Source organism: Gallinula chloropus (assembly GCF_964237585.1).
Source record: "Gallinula chloropus genome assembly, chromosome: 16".
Taxonomy (NCBI): domain Eukaryota; kingdom Metazoa; phylum Chordata; class Aves; order Gruiformes; family Rallidae; genus Gallinula; species Gallinula chloropus.
This window is the reverse complement of record NC_140101.1, coordinates 8,842,804-8,865,046: the sequence shown is the minus strand read 5'-3', so window position 1 is coordinate 8,865,046 and position 22,243 is coordinate 8,842,804. Positions and strand designations below refer to the sequence as shown.

General features: G+C 52.3%; 1 protein-coding gene across 1 annotated transcript in view; it reads right to left on the bottom strand.

The window, feature by feature from the left end:
• Positions 1 to 5,108, bottom strand: part of B4GALT5 (beta-1,4-galactosyltransferase 5) — a gene marked incomplete at both ends in the record, with an annotated part of 31,664 nt that extends 26,556 nt beyond the window's left edge. The window contains one exon of the mRNA XM_084271772.1: positions 4,982 to 5,108. Coding sequence (XP_084127898.1) covers positions 4,982 to 5,108 — 127 coding nt within the window. The remainder of the gene's footprint in view (positions 1 to 4,981) is intronic.
• Positions 5,109 to 22,243: the final 17,135 nt, after the last annotated feature.

The following is a 22,243-nucleotide window of genomic DNA, read 5'->3' as shown; positions in this document are numbered from 1 at the left end:
GTTCTACCTGTGCCAGCAGTGCCCAGCCACTCAGCAAGCTGATGGCAAACCTGAACAAGCACCTGCGCCCAGCCAAACCAAGGCCACTGCGTCCCAGCAGCACGCTTCCCAGATGAGCTGGGCAGCAGCACCCTGCCCCAGCCAGCATCCCCCGCTTGGGGCTGCACCATCTCTCCCCTTCTGCCTTCCTCTCCACCAGCTGCTGAGCCTGGCCAGGCCCCTTCTGTGGACATTCACACAAGTGCTCAGAAGGCAAAAGCAGCAGCTACTCACCCACACCCCACACCCCCATGTTCTCCCCACTCGTCACCCAGACTTGTCAGCCCCAGGTCTGTGTCCCCCTTCACAGGACCATGACCACCATTCTTCCCCTGTTCCTCACTACTGAGGGCAACTCAACCACTTCCCACAGTACCACGGTGCCTCACTCTGGGGCAAGCCAGCAGTTACAAAATCCAATGCCTTCTCTCTCAGAACTCCTCTGTTCTAAGATTTGCCAGGCTGACACATTAAATAACCAAACTGGACCAGCCACTTAATATTCTTGCAAGAGACCAAAGTGAAAAATGAGCTGCACAGAGGAAGTTGTTGGTGCCCACAGTACTGATCTGCTGCCCACCAAAACGCAGTGTGAAGGGACAGCATTTCAAAGAACTCCTGCTTATCAGTATCAAGTTCTTGCACCATAAATGTGCACCAGGACTAATGCTGCTACTCCCTGCTCTGTATGACTGGTCAGGAGCAATGTCTGCTAAGTTTTGAGGAAGAAGAGACCCAGTTAATTACAGGTCTTTTACCCAGTAATTTAAACTGCACATTATTTTCCTGCATCGGACACAACCACGACTCCTCTGCAAAACCAAGTTTTTAAAAAAATTAAATAAAAACACTCCAGCATCTGGAGACCCAACAAGGGCAGAGCCGAGGGCAGCCACCTGAGCACCAGCGAAGGTCCCTGACTTCCCTCCTCCCAGCCACCACCCAGTCCACAAGGACCAAGTCCAAGGTCCGAGAAACTCCTACTGTTGCAGCGAGAGTTAAAGATGAAACAGCAACTTGCAGTGCAAGCAGCTTGTAAAAGCATTACTGTTTTCAGCTGCAGGAAGGAATTCCCTTGACTTCCCAGGCCCCGTGAAAAGAGCATAATCCCAGACACTTTTAGGAAAGCCATATGAGCCACAACGACATGAAAACACAGGACAGGCAGGGTCTGTGGCATAGCTCCTCAAAGGACCCACAGCCCCCAGGATGAGTTCAGGAGTAGAGGCTGGGACCAAACAGAACCAGCTTCTCAAAGAGTTCCACCCCTCGCACCCATATCATCATTGCTTCAACACCAGGGTCTAGGTACACTCAGAATTAACTCTGTCAGGCCCATTTCTGCGCATCCCTTACGGACAAGCAGGGCACACAGGCTGGCTCTCCCACGAGGACAAGAGCCCCAGTGCCAGAGCAAGCCTTGAAATAAAAACCTGTCGAGGTGTCCACTGGACTCCAGAGCGCGACAAAACAGTTCACCCAGGGCCAAGCTCTGCTTATTTCAAAGACAAGGCCAGTGCCGTTGCTCATAACTAAAATGCAGTCTGCCTCACAGCCCTTCACCCTGCTGCTGCTGCCTGCAAGACCTCTGAGCAAGGCAGTGAGCAAAAGCGACCTTCTCACTCATAAGCATCGCCTCATACCTGCCAGCAGCAGGGCCCCGTGCAGATACGAGACCCATCTCCCAGAGCCTCCAGCCGCTGCATGTCCACCAGCCCCGTTGTGCTGCCGAGCAGAACAATCGGCTGCCTCATCCAGTGCACAATGGCCACGATGAGACAGACCCACATAATCACCCCAGCCACAGCAAGGACAAAAGCAAGCGGCCCGAAGAACAGCGTGGAATAAAAGCAGAGCCTGCTGTATTTGCACAATCAGCTGGGTCTCTGACAACTGACTTTCCAAGGTGGCTTTGGGAACCCATGGATGTAAACTGTTAGGGTGCTGTGTGGGGAGGACACACGGCTATGGGATTCAAGCACCAGGAAGGAGGCAGTATGAGCTTACACTGCACAAACCCAATGCCACAGGAAAATCCATAGGAGGAAACCTTTGTGAAGGACAGAAGCAAGGAGCCACCCCAGGCATAGGAGAGACCTGGGCACAACACAAACACGAGCCCTGAAAGCTCTGGGCTCCCTGTGGGTACCAAGTGTGGTGATTTGCTGACAGTAAACATTAATTTCTTCCTGAATTTCCGTCTCCAGCAGACCAAAGGCACACTGGTATTACCCAGTCTGCAAGGAGCCAAACACAACGTCCAGCTGGGCAACAGGCCAGCACCACAGTAGGTAACCCAGAGCCCAAGCTGGGCTCCCTCTCCCCATCCTCAAAGGGCACCAGGAGCAGTTTTCCAGCCAGCAAGAGAGCCAGAGAGTGTACCAGCTCCACACCAATGCACTGAGACAGGACCCAGAAGTGCACCTGTCCCATTTCTCTCCTGGCACTGGCACACAACTGCTCCAGCACAAACAGCTTCAGCAACACCAATGAGTTTCCATCCCCCCAAAAGCAGGGCCTCAGGAAAGGGCTCGGCCCCCCACCGTGATGACAGTACACCCTGCCACAGGGATGCCCTGACCCTCGCTGCCATCCCATCGCAGGGCTGTCCCCAGACGATGGGCTAATGCTGCCCAGGCAGGGTGGGCCGGCTGCAGCCCTGGCATGGCCAGCCGCTGGCTCCCATGAGCGGGGGTCTGCTCTAGGAGCCCCTTCCCAGCATGGCTGAGCAGATGAAAGCCCTTCCAGGCCCAGTCTCCAGCTGGCTCAAGCTTGATCGCAGCTTCAGTTCCCATTTATTTGGATTTCTTAATTAAGGTACAATCAAGGAACAGACTAATCACTCCTTTGCCTATGGTTTAGCTTATGCGCTGCAGGTCCTCCTCCAGCCGCTTCCCCACTGCATCCCGCAAGGCACAGTACTAGGGCAGAGGCTTCTTCAGGCCTTCCAGCAGCCAGAGAAACCCAGCCCAGCCCTACCCCACCACACAAGGCAGCAGCAGGCAGGCAAAGGCCCCTTAAACACCCCGCCAATGGCATATCTCCATCACACACCAAATAGTCATCTTATGAAAGTCCTCAGCTCTGCTCGTGTCCTATCTCACTTTTCTTCCAAGCCTCTCCATATCACTCTGGCCTGAAAACAAGCTCCCTCCAAGTGCCAGGAGGGTGAGCCAAACCACCCTGGAGAACACGGGGCTGGGTTTTCATGACAGAACTTTTTTCTGGTTGAAAGTGGGAGCAAAAAAAATATAAGCAAAAGCAGGTCTTCTGTCACCTGATGGAGAGATGACTCAGAACATCACTGACATCCACAGGCGAGTGGGGACAGGCACCTTCACCTCTCCTCCTCTTCCATCAAAGACAGCAAGAACACGGGGTGGGATGTGACAATGCTATCCAAGGTTCCAAGGTCTGCACCAGGAAAGGTCTCTGGGCAGAGAGCTGGTTTTAAGCAGCAGTTTATACCTTACAGCATCTCCAACACTTCTAGGACTGGTGACTCCTCAGAAAGTAGCACAAAATTAATTAGACAACCATAAAAAAGGAACAAAAACATCCTTATAGCAGAAGTTTCCTTCTGAAGCTGTACAGCTCTTCTCTTTGGGCTCAGAGAAACCCAGCCACAGCCACACTGCAGCTCTTGGAGAAGACACTCTGCATGCCTGCCCCAGAAAGGGCTGCAGGATGCATCCGATAAAACAACTGCCAGCCCCACAGCAGCATGTGAACAGACGAGCCAGGCTGTGCTTACAGAGGGAGCAGGCAGCAGCTACGCCACCCATTAGCACCAGCATAAAATTGTCCTCCCATGGATGCAAGAGAAGAGCTCAGCAGCTCCGAGGACAGGCTGCAGGACACAGGACAGCCCATCAGGACAGCGGAGCCTTGGGCTGCCACGCCAGGAGGAGCGTGGTAGGGAGGCCCAGAGCGCGTGTCCTCATTTAGGCTCCCAGCCAACCCCCACTCAGCCCCACAAAAGGCTCCTGAAGCCCAGCAGCAGCCGTGGGACACCATCGACAGATAAAAGCCCACAGAAGTCACCTTGAAAAGCAGACATAGGTGTCCCAGGGATGTCCAAGCTAGGGATGCAATAATCAATGACACCTCAAGGAGAAACCCCTATTCCCAACGTTTATTTTTAGAGAATTACTTTTATCAAAATTAATTGATGTCAGAGTTGGGTTGAAGGCCAAGCCACAAGCCTTGGCTCCTGGCAGAAGGGAGATACAGAGGCAGCAGCTGCTTCACGAGGCTCTCCTGTCCCTCAGGGGCGATGGGCGCACAGCCGCACCGCACCGGGCGCTGGCCATTTCGGCACGCACCTACTCCAGCCCCGGTGGAACAGGCTGAGAAGGAGAAGTCAGGCACAGGTACGCTCTCCCTCTCAGCCGCTTCCCCTCTTCCCACCTGACAAGGAGAGCAGGACTTCCGCCAGAGAGGAGCTCAGACCACGGACGCCTGGACAACGCTCCACTTCCTCCAAGCACGCCCGCCGGCCGGCCGGCAGCAGGCTCGCTGCCCCCCCCACCTCGGCGCGGGCGGCGGCACCGCTCGGGTCCCCCAGCCCGGGGAAGCCCCGCGGGGAGCGCGGCCAGCGCCTCCCGCGGCCCCTCCGCGCACGGAGACCGGCACGCCGGGGGTGCCTGCCCGCGGGGCACCAGTGGGCAGCGGGCACCCCCGCCAGCAAAGGCCACCCCGGCCTCGCCGTCTCCCCAGAGCCGACGGGAGGCGAAGGCGCGCTGCCCGGCGCCGAGCCCGCCCCCCCCCTCCCGGGCACCGCGGAGCCGCAGCCCCGGTCGCCGGGACCGGGCCTCCCCTCCTCGGGCAGCGGCCGCCGGGGATGCCGCGGCGCCCGGCCGGCTGGGTGCGGATTACTCAGCGTTTCAGGGGGAGACGGCGCGCCCCCGCACCACACCCCGGGCCTCGGCCCGCCGCTTACCGATGCCCGGCGCCACATAGACGAAGTAGAGGAGGGAGGAGGACAGCGAGAAAAGGAAGAGCGCGGCCAGCAGCGAGCGCCGGGGCAGCAGCCGCCAGGCGCCGCGGGGGCCGCGGGGCCACCGCATGGCCGATGCGCCGCCACCGCCGCCCTGCTGCCGCCGCGCCGCCGCCGCTCACATGCGCCGAGGCCCGGCAGAAGGCACCACGCCGGCTCCGAGCCGCCGCCCGCGCAGCGCGGCCGCGGAGGGGCGGGGCGGGAGGGGCGGCGGGGCGGGGCGCCGCGGGGACCGGCTGCAAACTCCTGCCGCAGCCGCGGCCAGGATCCTGGGTAGGGATCGGTCCGCCCGCCCTGCTCCCGGGGCCGCCGGGGTGGCTGGCCGCGGCCTTGCAGGTGGCCCTCCGGCGCCCGGCCGTGGCCTTGGGGCACCACCGATGGCCTTGGACAGCGGGCAGTGGTCTTGGGACACCCAGCCGTGGACCCGCGCCCGTGGTCCTGGGGCGCCCAGCAATAGCCCCAGGACACTGAGCATTGGCCCAGGGCACCCAGCAGTGGTTCAGGGACACTCGGCCGTGCCCTGGACTGCTCAGCAAGGGCTGGAAGCATGCAGCCAGGGTCCTGGGCCAGCCAGGAGCTGGAAGGGACCCCCAAAATCCAATCCCCCTGCCAGAGCAGGATGACCTCGACTAAATCACACAGGAACATGTCCAGGTGGGTTTGGATGTCTCCAGAGAAGGAGACTCCACAACCTTCCTGGACAGTCTATTTCAGTGCTTATATTCACATGGAACTTCCTCTGCTCCAGCTTGCACCCGTTGCCCTTGTGCTATCGCTGCCATCCCTGAGAAGAGCCTGGTTCCATCCTCCTGACTCTCACCCTTTACATATTTATAAACATTAATGAGGTCACCCCTCATCTCAGCCACGGTCCTGAGATACCCAGTAATGTGCCTGTGGCCTGCGGCACCAGCAGAGCAAGGGCTGAGCGCCAGCCCACCGGGCAACAGGGCTGATGGATGAGCACTGGCTGCCCCACACACATCCCAAGGGAGGAGGTGCAGCCTGGCAGGCGGTGATGGGCGCAGATGGGTGGAAGGGAAGAGGGGGCGAAGTCATCACGGTCAGTGTGATAATCAGCACTAGCAGCAATCAGCAGCCCAGTCGGTTAAAGAGTAATTAAGTAGTTTTGCACATGTTTGTGGGTATCGCCTCTGCTATGTGTAGGAGGAGTTGGAAAGAGACACGGAGATGCCTGAAAATGAAAAAAATGGGAGAGAAGAAATGTTGTCCCCATCCAGGGAACCAGAAGGAGCTGTAAAGCAGATGGGGCCTGGCCCAGCACACAGAGCTGCTGGGCTTGGCTGCGTTTGTTGCCTCATTTATGACTGTGGGATCTATGCAACTCACATTTTGTTCAAGGAGGTGGGAAGGAGAGGTAATTCCGTATTTCACTGACAGACAGAGCTGGGAAAACCAAGGTCGAGCTTCAGACCCTGGGCAGGAGGTGAGACTGTGGACCTGTCGTGCAAGCAGAAGCCAGCTGCCTCTGCCCCGGGGTGGGCAGTGAAGGCAGCGGCACTTCCACGAATGATGGGACAGGGCATGGGAAATGAGGACAGACCACAGCTGCCAGGACGTGCCCAGTATGTCCCTGTCTGCCTCCACACCCTGGGGCATTGCTCAATCCAAATTTCCATCCCAGGCAGGCAGTGACCGTCTGGCTGTAGGTTGGGGAGTGCCTGGTGCCGACCTGTCAGCCGTGGGCCAGATGCTGGGATGAAGGGTTCTCCAGATACAGCTGTGTATCACATCAATCTCATGAAGGATTAGCCCCCCTTCCAGCCTGGAGGCAGTAAGAGCAAGTAAAGAAAACACTTCCCACATTTGACAAATGGGAGAGAAAGATGTTCTTGTTAGATACAGATACCCCTGGAGTAGGGAACAGATAAAAGTTAAGATAAAGTAAAAAAGAGCAGGGATTAGCAGGAAAGTGGAAATCTCTCTTTAAAAAGTTAGGCATTCATTTTCTTAATGTGCCAAGGAGCAGCAGGATCTCCAGGAAAGGGGATCCTCAAGAGCCAGGGGCTGCAGAGGAAAGCAGAGGAAAGCAGGGATTTCCCTGGAGAGCCTGCATAAACTGAGTTCATTTCAGGAACAAGGAAACTGGTACTCATTCTTGTTTTCCAGGATTGCCACTCCACCACCAACAACTTCATTGAAATAAATTAAATCATGAGCCCAATTAATTTCCGGGAGCTCATAATACTCTGTCAGAACTGCATGGCCAAGTGGTGGCGAGATTTGCTGTTCACAAAATAGCTTTTATCCAACTCCTGAAACAATGCCTTGGGCAAGGAAACTGAAGAAGATTTCTTGTTTTCTTTATGATTCATTTGATGCAGACACGGTGAAAGGCGAGACATCTTCACAATCAATAATCAAACCTTTTGAACATTTTAATTAACAATCGCATTGCTGGAGGAGCCACCCAGAAACTTGCTCCCAGGCCCAGGCTGCCACAGTGGGGACTGTCACAGAGAAACGAAGTTAAGGAAGCCCTGGAGCCAAGCGCTGAGGCATGCTGCCCGGGCTCTGATTCACCTCCCCTCTCCCTATCTCCCTCTCTCCTGGGGCTCAGCCTCAGTCAACCCACTTCACTTTCCCTCCTGTTTTTTTGACATCCCCTCTTCTCCCTGACCTGCCTCTCTGCTGCTTCCTGGCTAAGGGAGTAAAAACACCAACCAAAGCATTTCGCCTTCCCTTTGCCTCTTCCTGTAAAATAAAATGAAATTAAACAGGAAGAGAGGTTTAAAAGTCTTGGGTCATTCCATAGGGCCAGGTTGGGATGTCAGGGTGGGAGCACTTCCAAGCACAGCTGCTGCAGGGAAGGTGTTGGTGGCTGGTGCCCAGGGAGCCCTGGCTCTGCCCCACCACCTTCCTCCACCTGCCATGCTCCAGCCTGCACCAGCTACTCCAGCCCTCCTAACCTGGGGCAGGAGGGAGCAAAGCCCCACTTTCTGCAGAGTTTAACGTACTCATGGTGTGGTGCCTGTGACGCTTCAAGGAGGGCTTGTGTAAGCAGCTTTGCCGGCAGCCTGAAAGGGAAGGCGGGGTCTATTGGTGCATGGCCATGAGCAGGAATGGAGGCACGGGTCCTGCCAGTGCACCTACACTCACAAGAAGAGGCAGCTGCACCCTTAGAGCATGTCTCCACATAAAAGGCATTCTGCAGCACTGGAGGGAGAGCTCTGTTTTGATGGCTTGGGGGTGCCCCGGTGCAAGCACAGTGCTCGGAGGGAGAGTGTGGATGCTATTGCACCATGCACAGTCTGGAGAGGTTGGAGCTGCCTATGCACAGCGGCACCAACAGAATTGCTCAAGTGCTGTGTGTGGGAGACCAACCTGGCAGCTATCACTGCTCACTCCTGACGAACACCGGCACAGCCAGGCTGTACAGGCGACTGGCAGGCCAAATCCTGCACCCAGCTGCGAGAATGCCAGAGCTGCTGCGGGAAAGGGTGGGCAGGGGCTGCCTTGCACCCAGCAAGCAGCAAACCCACCTGCCCAGGAAGCACCCCAAGGTCTTGGACCCCAGACAACAGTGCCACATACTCCCAAGGGAGCCTGTGGCTGCAGGGACCAGGCAGGGCTTGGGAGCACTCGGAGCAGGGTTAGCAGCAGAGTCTTTGCAGGAGCTGACCACGGAGCAGGCAGCCAGGTAAAAGGAGCATAATCCTCAATTTTGGCATTTGAAACAGTCATTAAAGGGCTGCACATGTCTTACTGTCACTTTACGAAAAGGCTTGGATTGGACTGTCAAATCACAGAGGATAATCTTTGTTTTGCCACTTCAGTGAAGGACACATCGTAGCAAGGATGTCAGGGCCCTCACTAGAATTTTGCAGCATTTGTCACTGTCTCTGAAGCTTCTGGCACCTTTGGCCCCAATGGTAGAGACTTTCCAGCATAGACTCTATCCTGTGATTAGGAAAATGCCTCCATTTATAAAGGTGAGGACAGTCAGCATTGCATTGTGTCAGCCCTCCAGCTGCTCGGCAACGCTGTTTGCTTTGGATCTTGCCTGGTGGTTTCTGCCACCAAACAGTTGGTGAGCAAGGGGAGAACCTGAGCTGTGTTGCTCAAAGAGAAACAGAGTCTCAGGGCAGACTGGATGCTGAACAGCAATCTCCTTTGCAACAGCAGCGTGCTCCCTCTGCTTTTTACTAAAAGTCTCCTTGCAGCTTGGGACTCACTCCAGCTCCATTTAAAGCCAATAGAGTGTGGTCACTGGCTCTGAGCAGGACGAGGAGGATGCATGCATAGCAGGAATGTAAGTATCTTCTGCATGTGCACCCACAGGCACAGCGTATATAATAAATAATCACTGTGTATCGTTTGCTGTGTGCCAGATCATAGACATAATTACTGATGCAGCAGGTTTTCAGAAAGAGACAACAGGGTGTGTACTTAATTTGGCAATAAGAGCACACCTAAGTGGCCCTGGCATTTCTGGCTGGGGGTTAGACCACTGCCGCCCATGGGTGCTCCTGTTGTCTCACACTGACGTCAGCACTAACAGAAAGGAAACCAAAAGCAGGTACCTGTATAAGATGGAAAAACTCCACCGAGCCCTGCAAGGTGCTAGCCGAACTGCAGTGGACCAGTTCTCCAATTATGCCACCCACCACACTTCATAACAAGGCCAGCAGAGCTCTGATCTTAATCACACCCGTACACGTGCCTAACCATGGGGGTGGCTCATTCTACCACAGTCAACAGATGTGGCACAGCTGGCAAAAGGAGGCAATATCGACAGATATTATTTTGCAGAGCTTGGTTGTATCAGAAAAATAGGCTAAGATATTAAGCTCATCATGGCACTTTGCAGAGGTTAAATTGATTTCATTGCCTCTGTTTGTGTCAGCCCACCTCTGAAGGCTGATGATCTATCCCGGTCAAAGTGGACTTGCACAAAGACTCATAAAATGCCTCTCAGATCTAAATGTTCTGTTGAGGCCATACTTTCCAGAATTGCCCAAGGAAGGAAACTTCAGCAGACAAGAGATAAAATTATTGTGTAATTTGGTGCAAGTAATTTATCCAGATTTTAAAATGCCACTTAACAAAGTCCCTCTCAAAAGGCTGTGATGATGTCTGGGATAAAATACTGCCGAACAGCCCAAACTGTCTGAGAGTCAGAAAACAAACAGGCCATTTTCAGCACACCAGGAAGTCAAGATGGGGAGGCCAGGAAATTTTCCACTGGGGCCAATCTTGTTTGTGGATGGTGTGGAAGAGTGCAGCTCTTTCCCGGTTTGCAAGGGACTGTGAGGACATCCAGCAAAACCAGATGAAAGGGCAGTACAGGCAGAGGTGAAACCCTGCCTAACTCCTGCCAGGTGACAGGGATGGAAAAGAAACATCTGGACTATCCAGACACATGGCTGGAATTCAAAAGCAGCAGCAGAGGCAAGAAAGTGGGATGAAATTCTGACTCCATCTATAAAACAGACTTCAGGACTTCACACCATGTGGAAATGTGACTGCCTTCCAGAAATCGGGGACAAGCACAACCAGGAACAAAGAACGTTTCAGAGGAAATTGCTTTCTATTAACTCATAATTACATAATGCAAAATTAACTCACAAAGGCCAACAGCTTAACTGGATTCCCAGGTGGGGGAGACAGTTGTGTGGTGAATAAGAACCTTCCACAGCTACATTAAATATGGTGTTTCAAATACAGATTATACATTCTTCTCCTGTGCACCAAAAAATGCCCGTTATCTACAACTGAGGGGATTTTAGACATTTCCTCTCAGTTGCTAACTGGTGCCAAACTACCTAGGTTGCCCTACAAAATGGGTCCGTTCTGGACGTCTCCTTCCACTTCCAGCCACACTTCTCCATCTCAGTTTAATCTGTGAATATATTTGGCTATTTTGGTGGAGCTAACTGTAAGGGTTTCCAGTTGTCCTAACCTTCCCAGCTTGGATTTTGATTAATTAGAATAAATATTTAATCAGAAAGGCAAAGAGCTGAACCTCTGTAGTCACAGCCTTTGATGTACAAGGAAAGGGCTTGCAAGACTTTCTTAGCACATGTGCAGCCTTTGATTTCTCTTAAAATCACAGCAAGGTCAGGCTCTGTTTTGGGGTTTGTTGGTCAGCAGCAACACGGTGAACACTGCTCAGAGTGATTCCTGTTCATCCTGGTTTGATGAGGGGAGAGGAGCCTTGCTTTGCCCTCCACAGCCAGCGGGAGCATGGGCATTTGTTTTCCAGGCCTGCACGTCCCTCACGTCCCCATGAGAACCAGAGGGCTGGGAAGCTGTCCTGCGCTCACCTGCACACTGCCAGCTCCTGCCCCAATCCCCGAGCAGCAGCTGCCTGGATAAATGTTTTCCATGATGAGCTGTAACGTAGCCATGGGAAGAGCTCCTGGCCGTGGCCACCACACAGTTCCGTGGGAGCTGCCAATTGCAGCACGGTGGGTACCCACAGAACCACACTCTGGACCTGCTCCTGCTGCGTAGGGCCGGATGTGGTGCTGGTGGAGCCGGGTAACAGCGCACGCTGCGTGTTGGGCTGTGCGCTGGGGATGGCGCCGGGTGGAAGAGGGAGGTGCGTGGTTCAGCCACGCTCCCCTTCGGCTCCCCACAACCCGCAGTTTGGCAGCACACTCAGAGGCCTGCTGAAAAGCCAGCAGCTTCAGCAGGGCTGAGGCGTGAGCGGAACCAGGGCTTAGAAGCAGCTCAGCCCAGGAGAGCAACCTGCGAACACCACCAACGCGGTGGGTCCGCTTTTAGCACTGCACCACTTCGGCTGCATGCTTGTATTTTTCCCCAAAAGAGCATTTGCACCTTTACTGTATTTATTTTATTCCAAGGAAACCCTAATGATTTCCTTTCATGTTTGGTTCCATTCCTGCTTGCAGTGGGACTCCTGCTGTCGCACTGTAACTGGCTCCAAAGTCTTTGCAGGAGGAGAAAAGGTGAAGCCGAGCTCAAGGGCCCTTTACCAGCTCTGAAAACAGCCGCTGCTCTCGCTGCTGCAGCTGATTTATACCACCCTGAACCGTTGCCTCCAATGATTTATTTGGCTGTGCTGGAGTGAGGCGACATGCTGTATAATGTTTTTTGCATGGAAGTGTCACTCTGAGGGAGGTTTAATTGCTTTCAATGTGGATGGTGATGAGAAGGCTTTAGAAAAGCTATTTGCATACATTTTCTCAAACGCCGAATGTGTAACTTCCTCCACAGGCAGTCTGAGGCCGCTTCCCTGCATTACTCAGCTTCACTGGGCACCTCTGAAAAACTAACCACCAGCAATTCCTCAGCATGGAGCAGAAAGTGAAACTCGGGGCCACTTGGCTTGAGTGTAGGGTTATTTGTCAGAGCAAACTTGAGCCAGACTCTGAATAGGGGACTGCAAGCTGTACTCCCAGACCGCCCCAGGCCCCCGTGCCGGGGGCTCTACGGTCAGCACTGCGGCAGAAGTCCAGGGTGAGGCAAGGGCAAGGGCTCAGCACTGCCCGTTGCCAGGGTGTTGCCTGGACTTGCTGAGCACAAGAAAGTGAATGAGTGATGTCAGCAGCGAGCCGCCCCGAGAACAGGGCACACACCTGCTCGTTCCACACCACCGCTCGCCACTGCCTCGATAAGGCACCAGAGTCATCCATCCGATGACCTTCACACAGGGCCAGGAGGTGCCACACACCAATCCCTTGTCCTTCTCTCTGCAGAATCCAAGGGCAAAGTACCTCTTGAGTGGCCTTGCAGTTCTGCAGAGCATCAGGCATTGCAATCCAGTCCAAACAGATCTTTGCCACCTATCTCACTCTCCAGGGCAGTTCATTTTTTTTAATTACTTATTGCTTTGAAGCATCAGCTGTTGACATAAGCAGGACCCTGCCTATGGGAGAGAAACAGGTACTGATTTATCATCCATGGTATGAAGGATACTAAGGCCCCTGGCAGCATCATGTGTTGGAACAGCAGCCATCCCCACAGGCAGCTGCCTGCCTGCATCTCCCCAGAGACATGCTCTGTTCCAGCCTAGATGTTGTACCTGGGAAGAAGAGAGGAGTTATTTACAGCAGCCTGTTTGGCAGCACTGTACGGCAGTGCCGGCTGTGCTGCCACACACAGAGCAAAAAACGGGAAGAAAAAGCACCACGTTTTTCTGTCCATCACATGGTAAATGTGCTGCAAGACAACACCTTCTGGAAGCATCAGATTTGTTGTGGAGGTGCTGGGCAGCTGCGTACGTGTGTGTGATGGATCAGCACCTTTCAAGCGCAGTGGATTTGCTGAGTGTACAACCCATCTGCTATGGGAAGCCACAAAGGCAGGCACTGGCGCCGGTCCTGGATTACATGGGATGGCAGCAGTCCTGTTCCCACACAGGGAAGGACAGTAGTCATGTCAGGGTGGATGTCAACAGAGGCCAAGCTGGACCCAACATTTCTGGTGCAACAGGGTTGCTGGTGCCAACCTGGACACTGCAATATTTGTGCTGCCAAAGCTGGGTTTGGCTTTGGGCACCCGGCTCTGTGTGTGCTGTGCATCGACGTGAGACAGGAACAAGGGCTGTGATCCACTTAGGCTGAGCCAGCTCTGAGATCTCCTCAGGGAGCTCAGGATCTCAGCCCCAGCCCACGCTGGGGTCTGTAGATGACAGCACAGAATGACCCCGCACCACAGGGCAGGGCAGAGCCTCACCAGCTAGTAACAGAAACGGTGGGAGCTGCAGCAAAGCAGAAGGCATTCATCTAAACTTGGGATTTAATCAGGACACCAGGGCTCATATTCACTTGTTATGAACAACCTGATGGACTACATGACAAATGCAACCAGAAATATTCCAATTAAAAGTCAGGCTGAATTCTGTAAAAGCACAAGTGGAAGCGGTAACTTCTTTATTTCTTGCTGTCGCACAGATTAAGCAGTGTGATTCTGTGCAGTTTATGTCTGCCACATATCCAACCTCCCTGAAACACAAGCTATGGTGTTCATTTCAGGGTTTTACAGGCAATATTACGTGGGCTGTGACGCTGAGGTGGCCAGCCGAGATGACCTGGTGAGTCTGCTGGTGCTGTCCCCGCCGAGCTATCACCACCTCATGACTCAGAGGAAAGAGCGGTAGTCCCTGCATTACCAGAGTGACAGCTGGTTTCAGCCAGGTTCGAAGAGTTTCTCATCTTATGCAACCTCCATTAGTTATTCACAACAGCTGACTGGGTGAGAAGGTGAGTTTGCTAAGAAGGGAGCCTAGTTACAGCAAGGAACCAGGCTTGGCTTTGCCGTGGGCACATTCTTCTCAAATAAACAAACAAAAAAATGTTACAGTGTGCAGTCCATCATACACAACCTGGATTTAAGCTGTTTAGTTTTTAAGGGTATTTTAACCTAAACAAAAGAGCTTCTTGTTAACACGTTCACTAGTGCTGCAGATTTCTAGGTTAGAATTGTACTGATGACTTCGAGCCAGTACCACTTTGCTGGGACGGGGCGATGAGATGTTACACATCCCAGTAGAAACTCTGAGACCACACAACTATTTTTCTGTCAACAATGCTGAAATTAATTGGAGTATCGGGTATTAGGTATCAGCTGAAGGCCTGACACTCGGGCTTCCCCTCTGCTTTCTGAGCAGGGGGAGCTGCTGAGCTGCAGCTTCATCTCACCCCACATCCGGGGAGAGGCACAAGTGGCAGCTTTTTGGCAATGAGCAAGGCACCCACTGCAGTCCCTGTGCCAGGCTGGCTGGATGCAGCACAGAGAAGGAGTGGCTGGGTCTACCAGAGAAGTAACTGCATGGGCAAAAGGAGGCTGCCAGAGCTGATGTCTTCTTGGAAAGAGAGGAGGATCCACAGCGAATGGCCTTGCCAAGGAAAGAAGCAATTCCCTTGCCCTTGGCTCTTGCTCTGCTTTCAGCAGACTCTCCTCCCCCAGCGCTGCTGCACCAGGTCTGCCTGGGGCTGAGTGGAGCTCCTTCAGAGGCGCTGGTCGGGGCCTGTGGTTTAGATTTGTGACCAAACCAGTGTTGGCTGATAACACCCCAGTGTTTACCTACTGCTGAGCAGGGCTGGCACAGCCTCAAGGCCTTTTCTTTTTCCCACTCTGCCCCTGCAGCAAGGGACAGGGTGGGGGGGTGGGGGTGCTGGGCACACAGGGCCAGGACAGCTGACCCTGGGTGACCAAAGGGATGTTCCATGCCACAGAAATCATGCTCAGCAATGAAAGCTCAAGGGCAGGGGGAGAACAAGGGGGATGTTTGGGGTTACAATGTTTGTCTTCCCAAGTGACCCCCATATGCTTCTCTAGGAACTACCAATGGGAACCATGAATGTATTCCTTATTTTGCTTAGCTTGCATGTGCAGCTTTACTTCACTAGTGAGTATGTTAACAAAAAGCTGTCTGTCTTTATCTCAGCCCACCAGTTCTTTCTCGCTTTTGCCTTCCAATTCTCTTCCCCATCCCACTAGAGGACAGTGAGAACTAGGTGGGTGCTTGCCATCCCACCATGGTAGGTTTCCTTCCATTCATCCTTAGTGTCTTTTGTGATACATCCCCTTCCGTCCTATGAGGTGGTTACTGTTCTTGACAGCATTAAATCTTTGTTATAGTTGCTTTTTCACTTTATCTCTCTCAAATCTGTACACAGCCATGGGAAGGGTTACGGCATGGGAAGGGATGCCCCTCTCTACCACATGCATGTTGTCTGTCAAGAGCCATCTGTGGAGTAGGTGTGAACAGGAGCTGTGTTTTCTCAACAAAGCAACTGCTGTCCGGATGAGGGATTAGAGAGATAACAGAGGCACTTTAGAGGAATGCCTATGAAAACCACCACCGGCTGCTTCTGACAGAAAGGAGACAAGAGTAGAAGTGTGACCTACTAGAGCAGGAGTCAGCACTCAGATTATTTTTTTCTCTCTGCCATCCCTTTGCTGGATATCTGGACATCTGAACTGGATACCTGCATCATTTCAGCTGTGAAATGTCCCTCCTGCCACACTGTGGGCAGGGTAACAGCCTACAAAAATGTATAGGTCCTACTGCTTGGATACCAAACAATCAGCTAAAAAGCACTGGGCAGAGATGTCCACTTTTCTGGATGCATCAGGGCTACTGAGTAGAAGCAGGCTGGAGGCAAGGAAAACCCAGCTGGTGGGAAATCTATGTGCCTGTTGTCACTAGATCACAGTTGGAAGTGACACCTCAGGTGCCTCCCCATGTCCCAGCTTCTGTCCCATGCCATCCCACCTCAAAAGGGCAGAGAAGGCTGGCATCCTTCTTGGAAGGGCCCTGCATTGCCTCCTGCAAGGGCTGGCAGGTTTCGGAGGCAGCTCAAGAGCATGAGGTGACAAGTCCTGGGAGTGCCCAGCAGCTACTGACGTGAGCAAGAAATGCAGTTGTTTGTACCGTTGTTCTCTTTTTCCATCACTTGCCTACATTTGTTTGCAGACATGTCACAGCACATGCTTCTCACCAGCACAACGGATACTTGGACTCATTTGGGGCTGGTACCAACAATCATAATCCAGCTAACAAAACACTCTGTTTATCATCAGAGTTGACATAAAGATCTGTTAATTCCCACAGACAGAAGGGCTCTCAGGATGGTCTGCAATAAGGAAGGAGGAAGAACTTTTAATATATATGCCAACATGAATGTAATCCACAGAACTCCTCAACTCTGCCCTCGACAAAAAGGTGCTGACATCAGTGCCCATCGCAGGGGCAGGCAGTGAGGGACTGCAGCAGGAGGGAGGAAAGCCAGGGACAGGCAAGGCCAAGCTTCCTGCAGCTGGTATCCGGGTGTCACCTACTGGGTGATGAATGGCTCCTGTCCAGGAAGCAGCTGCCGCCCGGCCACCAAGGGCAAATGTGGACACAACACTGATGGTCCCCCCAGCACATGGACCTGTGTCCAAGGAACCTGGTGGCAGCCAGGTCCAGAGCAGAAAGGGAGGTGGCTTTGCTCACAGCTCAATGCAAACAGGGGCTGCCAGAGAAAGCTGCACACAGTGTGAGTTTCCATGATTTCAATATAGTGCTGAGTAGCTGGAGAGGCTACTGGGAGCAGGACTGTATCTGCTTGCGCTCCTCTTTGTCCCCTGAGATGCCAGCTTATGGCCTCGCTGGCTTCTTGCAGGGGAAGGGGGATGTTGCCTTTTTAAAATCATAATTCTAGCCTGACCATAATTCATTTTTCCAGTTTGGGTAATTTTGGTTGTTTTTCTGAATTTACAACTTACGATTTGTATTGCTGGCACCTTCTTTCCCTGTCATTCTCTCTCCACACACATGCAAAGTGCCACCAGATCCTGGGATAGATACACATGCACCAGACACACAGACACGCTCCAGAAATCACACCTGTGGCAGGGTGCAGGAAGCCTGAACCTGCAATGCTTGTTTAAATTACACATTGAGCAGCTCTTTAAAGATGAAACCAGACTGACTTGAGGAAGACAGGAAGAACTGTTGGTGATCTCGGTTGCAGCTGATGATCAAAAAGATTTTTCCAACCTAAACAATTTTATAAGTCTGTGGAACGGAAAAGGGTGGTGCTTTGTCATCGCTGCCTTCTCCTGCCCCATTTTCTGAGTGTGCAGAAGTATTTGGAAGCTGCTGCTGGAAATAAGACCCAGGGCCTGCTGGCCTGACGCAGTGCGGCTGCATCCCTGCGCCTTGCAGGAGGCACGACCGTGGAGCTGCACCACGCTGGGCTGCAGCTCGTGGTGCAGTTAGCCCCTGTGGCTGGCTGCCTGCGGCAGCCAGAAAGGTCAGGCCAGTGAGCTGTGTTAGTGTGAGCCATCTGTGCCGCTGAGCAAACAGAAACCTGTTTCCTGTGAGATTAGGGTAAAAAAGTGGGAGCAGATTTCCTGAGTCTCAGTGGGTCTCAAGATAAAGTGCTGCTCCGAGGGCAGGGGTCCTGCAAGATGTGCTTCCCATCTCACCCGCTGCCTTGCTGTCCATTTCAGGGCTGTTTCTCCAGCCTCTCTGTGCCTCAATTTAGGCATTTGCGAAACAGCAACTGCCTCCTGCCAAAGCCTGTCACTAAGCATAACCCATTTGTGCTGGGAGAGTCACATCTTGAGACAGAAGGCTCATCACCTACTGCAAGAGCAGACTTGGGTGAGTCACAGTGCACAAGCACAGCACCAGCTCTGAAACACGTGAAATGTTCTTAGAGCAAAAAAAAATCACAGTTTATAATAAAAAATGAGGGAGGACAATTCTGCTGTGTCCTGTCTCTGGGGCAGCACCTCCTGTCCCCACACGGCAGTGTTTGAGCCATTCACCCAGCACAGCCTGTCAGCTGGGAAGCTGTCAAGCCCCATGGATGGGGACTGACCTCTGCCCACCTACCCAGCAGAGCGGCAGTTGGTCAGTGACAGGACACAAGCCAGCATGAACAAGTATCTGGTGCCAAAAATAAGGATATAGGGTTGGGACCAGGAGAACTGCATTTTCCTGAAGGGCAAACAGGGCTGGAGAAGTCAGCTGTTGCTTCTCAACAAGTTCTTCTTCACACCATTCCTGTAGCCGAGGCAGGGGAGGAGTTCAGACTCTGTATTCAGCCACCTGACTAGCAGTGCCAGCAGGTTACATGGAAGTGTCCCTAGGAATATTCCCTCCTGCTGCCCTTTGTGCTCCTGTTCCCAAGGGCTGATCCCATTTGTTTGCATTTCAGGCAGATCACAACCTCTGGCTATAGTAGCACATCTTGCTGGGCACTGATTGCAGCGATGGATGTGCTTCCTTCTGTCGCTGCTTCCTCCTGGATAAACTCCAGAGTTAGCATGGCAATACTAGAAAAATGTGAAATAAGACACAAACAAACCAATCATCCAAGAGTTTCAAGCAACAAATACCAAAGCAAAGGGAGAGATGTCATTTGCTGAGAGCTCATTCCTGGAATTTGCCTCTCTCTCTATTTGTTTATATTTATACGTGTAAGTGTGTGTATATGTATCCACACAGGCATAAGCCAACTGCATGTATCTAGTGAACAAGAGACTAAGACATTATACATATACTAAGACACACTTAGAAGATGTAAAACCAAATCTATATAGTGACATGTTTAAAACAATTTTCAGCATTTCATCAGTGAGACTAAAAGAATCTGTTCCACCTGCCCAAAAGCAATAAAGCCAGCAAATTACACTGCTGACTCTTTCCCTACCTTCTTAGTAGCATAATTAACCTTTGCCTGTATAACAAATAGATGTCTTGAGTAGGAGGAGATGGTCTTTTTGCTGGTTGTTTTCCGGCCAGTCTATTCACATCCTTGCCTGCCAACATCTTCAGCAACTGCAATGGAGCTGATCCTGGGGAATATGAAGCCCCTGAAGGGCAGATCTTTTGTAAGCAGTAAGTGCCCTGCTGTCACGCTGGTACCACAGCCATCGGCACCCCCTCACTCACAGCCTACAGACACTGACATTTTAAGGCCCCTGCTGATTTTGGTGGTGTTGATATCGCCCATTTTGCTTGATGCCTTTGAAACACCACGTTCACCTTGTTGTTTGGCCCATACCATATTCCACACCAGAATCTGAGCCTGGCTTCAGGTAGGCTGAGAGCTGAGTGCCTCTCCACACCCTGGGGAGGATTTTAATTTTGCTGTAAAGCCAAGCTACAAAGGTGAGCGGCATATTCAAATGGTGGTAGGATAGTTCTACCATAAATGTAGGTGAACCACTTCCACCTTCCCTACATCCAGCAACTTCCTCCACTCTCTGACTACTCAGAGCTGCAGGAGGAAGTTCAGTGTGCTCTGTTTCAGAAGGACTTGGATCAAGGGTGACTGTTTAACCCGCCTGAGATCACAGTGTTTATGGATAATCTATAAAGCTAACCAGAGCCCTCCAAGGCCAAAGACTGCCAAAGCCACTCCCTAGAAGAAATTTGGCTCTTGCTTTTCAGAGCCAACATCCTCCACTGTGAGAACAAAGTCCTGTGCCCATAAATTAGCACCTCCCTCTATGCTTCCAGCACAAGGTTACAGCTGGTCACTTACTCATCTGTACCTGCCCTTGGTGTTCCAAATAACTATTTAGGCTGCTCTGTGTAATTTAAGAATTAAAACTAAACACCATGTTACCTGCAGCCACATCATCTGAGATGAGCTCAAACAACTGCGAAATTCCTAGGATCTTCTGAAAGAACATTTGGCCATTCAGCACACACATTATTCAACAGATGCTCAGTAGCTGTGCATCAGAAAAGCACAAGTGAGAAGCAGGTTGAAAGGCATCCTGATGAAATTATTACTTTCTGCCTCAAGTAAGCCCTTGCAAAACTGTCTGTACAGCACTAGTAGACTGGGGTTTGGTCTGACCTACCCCTTTTCAGTAGCAACAGCAGGTCAAGCGGGCATTTCCTGCCGATGAGTCAGAGATGAGACATGAAAATCACCATCTCTTCATACAAAACATTTTAGACACGCTAATCTGGTATCACCCATGGTTACTTCGCCCACAGTGCGCTGCTCTGAGGGATGACATCTCGCTGGAGTGGAGATGTGACAATTCACAGTACCTGACCGACTGCACCTCCTGGTACCTGGAGCCTCCTGTTCTCGGGCAGTCTCTTCACCCAGTGGCCCCGATCCCTCCAGCCACTCTGATGCTCCCTCTCCCCACAGTGTCACTGGGGATCCTTCTCCTTCCCCCCCCTTTTTTTTTTCTTCACCTCTTTAGATCCTGGCTTTTGTGACATCCAGTCCTGAGTTTGTGTTTCTGTAGGTTCACAGGTTTCTACTTTCCTGGCTCAATCCCCCTTCTTCCTTCCCAAACCTTTCCCATGGCCCCCAACACCCATCTGTGGTTCCCCTTTGTCGGGGCCAGCAGGCACGGTGAGAAGGTCAGCTCACATCCTGAGGAGTTGTCCCTTTCTACATCAATTTCTCATGATTAAAAGCACATGACAACTACAAGGCCAGTAAAACAAAACAACTGTGGCGTTTCCTGATCATGCCAGTTGAAAGACTTAAGGAACAAAAACAACTGAAAAAATGATGCCAAGGCCAAAACCAAAAATCCCCCCCCAACAGAACAGAAGCAAAGAAAAAGCATAGAGAAAGCAAAACAGCTTACATTTCTGGCCTTCACTCTGAGGCCAGATGACCTACTTTTCATGCCAAGCAAAACTCAAGTGACTGGGAAAGAGAGTTCTGAGATTTCCGTCATTCTGCACCAGCCTGGTACAGCACTGACATCGCTCTGGTGGCAACGGCAAGAACCCACTGCAACAAACAAAGCTCACGTGGGAGTGTGGCCATGCCCTGATCCCTGACCGACACTGCTGTGATGGCTCCACATCTACCACCACTTGCTGACTTGCCTTTGAGACTTTACCCTTGCAGATGGGAGCAGCTACTCCTTTTAACTCAGAGAAGCACAGGCACAGATTTGGGATACAGAGGAAGGGGGCTGCAGGGAGGAGGAGCAGGCTTGTCAGAGCTGCACAACCAACTGCACAGCAGGGAGGATGCTCTTTGTGCTGAGAGTGGTGCGGCACAGGGACTGGTCTCCCAGAGCAGTTGGGGACTTCCCATTCTCAGAGACTTTCAACAGTTCTCTCAACAATGTCCGGAGCAACCTCCTCTAACTCTGACATTGGCCCCGCTTTGAGCAGGAGGCTCAACCAGAGCTTTCCAGAGGTGCCTTTCAATGACTTTTTCTTGGATTTGTAGGTGGATGGGAGGACAGGGTGAGGGCTGGGCTGCACAGCAAGGGAGCTTCTTCCTGTCTGTGACCCCGAGCATGAGCTATACTGCATGGAGGTGAGATGCACGTGCCCCCCACTGTCCCTCTGTGCCACACTCCCACCCATCTCCCTCAATTCCTTCCAACTTCACTTCTTGCAGTTTGGCTGGGCTTCTCCAGAAGGCAATTACGAGCTAAAAGCACGCAAATTTGCAGAATAAAAATTTCTTTTTAGAGAGGTTCTCAAGGGAAATACTGACAGCTACTTCCAGCCATCTACAGTGACCGGCACAGGCCTCCCTTTGTGCTAGAGCAGCATTCCAGACCCTCCTGATGTTCTGACCCAGCATGTTTGGAGCCCTTCACAAACACTGAAACTGGCTATGGCTTGGCAAACTCCGAGTTTTAATTTTGGCACAAAGAAAGGAGGGAGACAACGTTTGCAACTAAATTTCCAGGGTTTCATCAGCTTCACATTCTGAATCAAGCTTCGCTATTCACAGATGAAGTATTGTTCATATGCTCCCCTCCAGCCCA